At 39.2% G+C, this 8,132-nt stretch overlaps 1 protein-coding gene across 1 annotated transcript; it reads left to right on the top strand.

Annotated features, from left to right (window-relative positions):
* On the top strand, nt 1–2,122 carry LOC141589800 (uncharacterized). The gene is made up of 4 exons (XM_074410426.1): nt 1–716; nt 810–1,096; nt 1,164–1,804; nt 1,904–2,122. Exons 1-4 carry the CDS (start codon nt 1–3, stop codon nt 2,120–2,122), a joined length of 1,863 nt encoding a protein of 620 aa, XP_074266527.1.
* Nucleotides 2,123–8,132: the final 6,010 nt, after the last annotated feature.

Below are 8,132 nucleotides of genomic sequence, written 5' to 3'. Positions count from 1 at the left end.
ATGGGTTGGAAACGTGAGATTCTTATGTCCTGTGCAACCAAAAATAAGGATGGTCTGTTAGATGGTACTTGTCCCATGCCCCCTTCAACTGACAAATGTCATAAACAATGGAAGAGGTGCGATTTCATGGTCATGAGATGGATCTCAAATTCTTTGGATAAGAAAATTAGGGAGAATTTTAAGTATGTTGGTACTTCAAGAGAATTCTGGTGTGAGTTTGTTGAGAGATTTGGTCAATCTAATGCCTTAGAAGTCTACCAGTTAACCAAGGATTTGGGGGATATTGCACAAGCTAATCTTTCTCTTGTAGAGTATTACAGTAAGATGAAAAACTTATGGGAAACCCTAGATTCTATTGATCCTTTACCATCATGTTCTTGTGGCAAAATTGGTCTATGTACATGTGCCTTGGTCAAAAAGATGATTGACAGGGAAAACAATGCCAAGATTATACAATTTCTCATGAATTTAAACAGCAGTTATGATGGAGTTCGCACTCAGATTCTTTCTTTAGATCCTTTACCTTCCATTAATAAGATCTTAGCCTTGTTACAAAAGGTAGAGAGGCAGAAGCAGATTACTGAGACTGTGTCTAACCTAGCAGACTCAAGTGCTTATGCTGGTTTTAGGCAATCTGATCAGAAGAAGGTTTTTCAGAATTCAAAGAATGTTGCATCTGGTTCTGTCAATGATAAACACTGTGATCATTGCAATAGGTTTGGGCATACCAGCGAAACCTGTTTTGGCCTCACCAAGTGCCCACACTGCAAAAAGACATGACACAATCCTGCTAATTGTTTCTTGATTAGGGGATTTCCTGGTGATAAGGCTAAGGGTAAGGAGAAGGCTGCTTACAATAAGTCTCACCCTCCACAGAAAGGAGCACATTCAGCAGATGTCATTCCTGATTCACCCTTGGAGAATCTTTGCTTGGAAGATGCTAATCATAATGGATTTAATGTTGCCACTACTGGTTCTGATGCATTAGCTAGGTTGAATTCAGCAGCTCTAGATGGTATTATTACTTCTATTGTTGATCAAGTCCTCAAAAGGATATCTGATCAGCAACCAACTTTATCCTCTATAAATTTTGCAGGTATTGTTTCTTCTGATTCTTATGTTTTTTACTGCACATAGGTCTGATTTTATGCATGATTGGATAGTTGATGCAGGTGCATCTGATCATATGACATATGATCTTTCCTTATTGTCTAACGTTCATGTCTTTCAGAAGCCTGTTAGAGTAGGATTGCCTGATGGTAGCATTAAATTAGTTCAAAAGATGGGTACTGTTGTTCTTACTGATAAAATCACTTTGCAGAATGTATTTTTCATTCCTGATTTTCAGCAGAATTTGCTGTCTGTTAGTAAGTTACTTGATAGTAGTCATATGACTGTTTTGTTTACATCTACTGATTGTGTTTTTCAGGACCTTTCAAATGATGTGATTGTTTCTAGAGGGAAAAGAGTGGGGGATCTATATACGATAAATAAACAGCAAATGTATTGTAATAAAGTTCTGTTAGTTAACACCATTAAGAATGCTGTAGTTTCTAAGTTTCAGTCTATGTTCAGTAGAAAAAGTTCTCATGTTAATAATGTTGCTTCTCAAGTACTTGATTTAGTTCATGCTAGATTAGGTCATATGTCTACTGAGAAACTAAAATTTGTACCTGAATTCAGTCATATAATAAAAAGGGACACTTTTCAATGCAGATCTTGTGCTTTGGCAAAACATCATAGATTACCTTTTCCAATTAGTACTAGTAGAGCTTCTGCTTGTTTTCATTTGATGCATATGGATGTATGGGGTCCCTATAGGACACCATCATTGACTGGGGCAAGATATTTTCTTACTATTCTAGATGATTACTCTAGAAACACCTAGACAATTCTGTTTCAGTCTAAGGATCAGGTTTATGGCCTGATCAGAGATTTCTTTGCTGATGTTCATACTCAGTTTCAAGGTACTATTAAGGCTATAAGGTCTGATAATGGCACAGAGTTTTTACAAGAACATTGTGGTACTTTGTTTAAATCAAAAGGCATTGTTCATCAAACCAGTATAGTTGGAACTCCACAACAAAATGGTAGAGTTGAACGAAAGCACATGCACCTTTAAGAAACTACCAGAGCATTAAAATTTCATGCTAATTTGCCTATAAAGTTTTGGGGGGATTGTTTATTGACAGCAACGTACTTAATAAATTTAATGCCTACACCAGTTGTTCAAAATAAAACTCCCTTTGAATTGCTTTTGGGGTTTACACCATCTTATGCTTCCTTAAAGATTTTTGGATGTCTTTGTTATGCTACAATACCACCTACTTTTACTGATAAATTTGGTAGTAGAACTAGAGAATGCATCTTTATAGGATATCCAAATAATAAAAAAGGATTCAAATTATATGACTTAAAGTTACACAAGGTTTTTGTAAGCAGAGATGTTCTGTTTAAAGAACATATTTTTCCATTTCATAAGGATAAACAACATGAGGATTTACAGATCACAACTAGTGATCTGGTTAATCCTGCAACTTCATATATTATTCTTCCTGTTACTGCAACTGGTACGACAGCAACAGCAACAGATGATGTTTCTCTAGAACAGCCTGTTGAGGTTGTTCAAAATACTATATCACCTACAGCAATGGCACAGGATGAGCAGCAGCCTGAGGCAGAGGCTAATCTCAGAAGATCTACAAGGCCAAGACAAATTTCTACTTGGTTGCAGAAATATCAGTGTAAATTACCTGGTCATTCTTCATCTGCTGGGTCTGTTCAGGCTACTGCATTTCAGACAGAAGTCTTGACCGCCCTTGAAGACTATCATACAGAGTATATAGGGTCTTTATTTACAGCTATGCAAGAGCATGAACCCTACTCATATAAGCAAGCCCAGGCAGATCCAAGGTGGGTTGAAGCAATGCAAAAAGAGGTCACAGCATTGGAATCAAACAACACATGGGAAGTTGCTGAATTACCAGTTGGTCATAAAGCAATTGGTTCCAAATGGGTATACAAGATCAAGTATAAGCCAGATGGGACAGTAGAAAGGTTCAAGGCATGTCTAGTTATCAAAGGGTTTAATCAGGTCAAGGACAAGGATTACAAGCATACATTTTCACCAGTATCCAAGTTTACAAAAGTTAGAGCCTTATTGGCTATTGCAGCAGCTAGAGGTTGGCCACTGTTTCAATTGGACATCAACAATGCATTTTTACATGGCTTCTTGGATGAAGAAGTATATATGAAGCCTCCTGAAGGTTCTTGTATTGGCAAGGGATTGGTTTGCAAGCTTAAGAGGTCCTTGTATGGGCTTAAGCAAGCCTCCAGACAATGGAATAAGGAGTTAACCAAGTTCTTACAACAGCATGGGTATGTGCAATCAAGGCAAGATTATTCCTCTTTTACAAGATCTGATTCATCTGGTCAATCTTTCACTGCTATTTTAGTCTATGTGGATGATGTGCTCTTGACTGGTACATCAATCCAGGAGATAGAAAGGGTTAAGCAAGCTTTGCACACAACATTTTCCATCAAGGATCTGGGTCATATGCGATATTTGTTAGGCTTAGAGATTTCAAGAAACAACTCTGGTTTGATGATTAACCAGAGAAAGTACATAATGGATATCTTAAAGGATTTAAAAATGGAAAACTGTGCTACTGTAAAATTTCCAATGCAGCAGGGGTTGAACTTATCAATTGATCAAGGGGAACTTCTGGACAACCCCGAGCCGTACAGAAGACTTATAGGGAGACTACTGTACTTAAACATGTCCAGGCCTGATATCTCTTATAGTATTCAACATCTGAGCCAGTTTGTTAGCTGTAGATACCTCATTTCTGCACCTCCCGCAAACCACCCGATGATGATTGGGCCGCATGTTTGGTACGCGGAACGATTTATGACAGTTCGTAAGTTTATCGTTAAGTGATTGCTCAAACACTAATGTATACCTCTTAGTTGTCATCTACACGCTGATACGGTCGTTTTGACAGTAATTAGAGTACATTTGGAGTCCGGGCCTAAAACCGTCTTCATTTTCTGATAGCCGTTAAATCCCGAGTCAGAATGTTCTGGAATGTTCCGGATATTTCTATTCCATATTTTATAAATATTTCACAATCTTTTAATCTTTGGTAAACAATTTCCCGTAATATTCATACAAAATATTTAGGAAAACCAAATTATCACGTCATTCCATAACTTAAACACAAAAATCTTTCTTCCGTAGGAGGATACCATCTGGGAACAGACGCAGCAGGTGATGCGCCTCTTCCAAGAGACGCAGTGACTGCTGAGTCTCTTCCCAGGTCCTTTTTTGCGTATTTTTTCGTATTTTTTCATATCTTTTCGAGATTCACTTCCAAAGTCTCTCCGAAAACCCTATTCCTTCACGTGATTAGTATAAATAGGAGCCTTCGCTCCTCATATTTCGCACGCGAGTGTCCGCCCTTCTCTTCTCCCTTTGTATTCTAGACCACGTTCTTACTTTTTTGGCGTCTACGTGCTTGAACATTCGACCACGTAAGCTCGGATCCTTCTGAGTACCAGCCTCGTTTGCATGACCGACCAATTTGACCAACTCCACAACTAATAACCTTAATTAATCTAATCGTTTTCCTCTTACGAGGGCACTTTCGTTACATTCGAGTCGAGCATCACTAATCGTTAACTTAGTTCATCTCGTTTCGTCAAACATGTAAGTCTGAGGGTGTAAATCTCTCTTTATTTATTGTTATTTACCTTTTTGTATTACTAATGTAAGATTTATGTCGAAAACATCTCTTAAAACCGATTTATAAAACCTCGTTTAAAACCCTTTTTACGGATTATCAGAAGGCAGATGTCGAGAAAGGACGCAGCAACTGCTGCGCCTCTTCGAAGGAGCGCAGTACCTGCTGTGCCTCTTCGTGAGGCTGCCGCAGTTCCTGCTTCCTTTCTTCTTCCTTCGTCCTCTGTAATTCGTCTTCTTTATTCGTTTTCATTTGTTTTCTTTAATTCCTTGGTACGATAACATAATCATCTCACATGTATATTATTCATCATCTTTAACACGTATAATTCGTCATTAAATCCGACTTGAATCCCTTATAGTCTCATATTTGCGGGTTTTCGTCATCAAAATCAATCCGGGTTGTAGAAATTCAATTCGTTCATATTGAGTTTCTGGAATTCGATCTTTGATATATTTTCATCTGTCTATTGTCGTATTCGTCATTAATTCGTCATATCTAACCTATTTAATTCACCTATGTCGCTAATCAATCGTTCATCCATGTAAATAATACATCTTAACTTCATCTCATCCATGTTTCGTTGCTTTTATGACTCTTTCGCATGTAATTAATGAATTAAATCACTTCCATCCGAGTCGAATATCGTAATCAATCCTTAAAATCACCAATTAATATTAACGATTTGCAGTTCCGGCTTCACAGCCAGAACTCACCCTTGGAACAGACGCAGCAACTGCTGCGCCTCTTCCAAAGGGCGCAGTCCTGCTGCGCCTGTTCCAGGTTGATTTCTGCCTCTGAACTTCCGTTCTGCCTTGACCTAGTTCATTAATCTACGTATAATTAACTATTATTCATATTATCTTCCTAATTTCTGTTCGTTAATTCCTTTACTCTTTCTTTTTCCCAAATTATCCGTTTTAAAGGTATTTTCGACATAAATCGCTAAACCCATTGTAATTATTGTATCTTTTATTATTGTAATTTTCTTTATTGTATTTATCATTGTATTTTGTATCATTTGTATGCCTTCACATGTAATTGAACATAAATTCCTACTTTGACTAATATGTATGCTAAATTACTTGTTCACCGACCTAGTCTAATCTTCACATGCTAGGATTAAAACTTGAATGTTGCATTGCATGCATATAATCGACGATATATCAAGTACGAATAACTTCCCTACTCATTAGAAGAGGCCGCTATCGAGGCGGGCGGGATTAGGTGTTCGATCAAAAGAGCTTCCTAATACGTACCCTCACCCCTTACTCCAGATATCTGTGAACATCCGTGTTCGTTGGCATCCACGAGAGTCATTCTAGACATAGAATGCTAAGGGTAACGAGTTCTTGGTGTTCATGTCACTACTTTGTGTCTTGACATGACACGAGGTATTCGAACGGTTCCAATTTCCCATAAAAATTGGTGGCGACTACACAAATGCTAATGCTTGTTTCCCAAGCGCCCCCGTGGCCCCCATGTCCACAGTTTGGCGACTCCGTTGGGGATAATACACTTACGTGTAGCCAAAAGGGCGAAACTTGAACAAGGTTAGGGAATAGTTTGTACAAGACAATTGTCGGTTTTCATAACTCGGTCTTCCTAGATCGTTTCATTCGGCCTTCCTAGGCCCAACCCAACCCATTCGACCAATCGTCCCGTCTAAACGGTCCTAATTCTTATTTGGGCCCAAGGATGGATAGCGATTGACGTCATCCATACCATGATGCTTACTCTTATTTGTATCAAGGACCTTCACTACTTGAGGAAATGGACTAGGAATCAGCCTTACTCTTGTTTGGTACGAGCCTCTCCACAGACTTCGGGTTTGATTGTTCGGTATGGCAACCCACCCTTTAAACCAAAACCCTTTTAAATGCACTCACCATCCCGTTATAATGCTTGTATAAATGTTTGTACTTTACGTGATCACCATTTCTAAACGAAACCATGACGATTTTTGTAAAAGTCAAAATCCCTTTTAAATGAAAATTTCGAAAAGGCCATTGATTAGCGCAAAACCGAGTCAAAACTCTGTCCGTTTGTCGAGTCAAAATTCGGGCCCAAGCCCATTTCAAAACCTCACTTCGAGTCCACTCCTACAACTACACTATAGTTGACTAGGATACACATTTTCAAACCTTTGTCTTTTCTTCAAAGCTCACTGACACAAGTGGCACACACCCACTTCACTAGTAAAAACATTTCTTCTTTTAGTAAGTGTGTTAGGATGGTCGATCGTGTTTTGATTCGTCGTCGATCTCTTATCTAGTTTTCAAGATGCCTGAAACAAGTGACGTGAACTTCAATAAACTTCAAGATGGTAATGATCGAATCCTAGTCGCGCTAGCTCAAATCCAAGTTACCCAAGACCAAGTGTATGATCGCCTTGACACCATCGAAGGCCGGATCTACGCCGTAGAGGGGAGGTTGCCTCCTCAAGAAAGTGAAGTATGGGATGACTTCGTGAATGACTTCAGGGATGAAAACCCTCCCATGGGAATGACTGCAGCTGAGAAAAGACTCCAATACTTAGAGGAGCAATTGATGTATCTTAAAGGGGATGACATTTATAGGGAGAATAATCGCAAGTATGAGGCCGTCAATTCCAAATTGCCAACCAACTTCAACATGACGGATATCCCTAAATTCAAGGGGCACGAAAATCCTTTGAACCACATCCGTGCCTTCAAGGATTACATGTCTATCAAAGGCATCAAACCCGAGATGTTCTTAAGGATCTTTCCTTCATCTCTTGACACCGTCCCAAAGCAATGGTTCTACTCTTTAGAACACAAGAAGATCGCCACTTGGGAAGATGCCGCAATCGAGTTTTCTAAGCAATATGCGGATAATGCTGAGATCCAAGTTAACATGTGCACTTTAGAGGTTCTTACCCAAAATGACAAAGAAGGATTCACCGACTTCCTAAGTAGGTGGAGGAAGACTAGTACTCAACTAGTTGAACGCCCGGATGAGGCTACCCTTGTGGAGAAGTTCGTGGATAATTTCAAACCCATCTATGCCAATCATTTGAGGTACCAAAACATCAAAACTTTCAAGGACTTAACCGTACTAGGAAGGAGAATTGAAGATGACATCCGTAAAGGACTCTAGTCCAAAACGGTAGGTCGAGGATATCAAGGATCAACAAGTCGTTCTTACGGCTCCACTAGCAAGACCAATGAAGTTAACCTTCTCGAGCCATCCAAGAAGAGTACCCCACCAAGGAAATTCACAAATCTTAGGGACACTTATTCCAATGCTCTAAAGAGGTTAATGAAGCAAGGCAAACTCCAACTCATAGGACCTACTCCCGAACCCGAAAAGAAATCCAAATTCTGGGACGAGAACTCGTACTGTGAATATCATAGGGGTAAGGGGCAT

The sequence above is a fragment of the Silene latifolia genome, chromosome 1 (assembly GCF_048544455.1).
Source record: "Silene latifolia isolate original U9 population chromosome 1, ASM4854445v1, whole genome shotgun sequence".
NCBI classification, from domain to species: Eukaryota; Viridiplantae; Streptophyta; class Magnoliopsida; order Caryophyllales; family Caryophyllaceae; genus Silene; species Silene latifolia.
The sequence above is the reverse complement of the archived record's forward strand: the minus strand, read 5'-3'. Positions and strand labels throughout refer to the sequence as shown.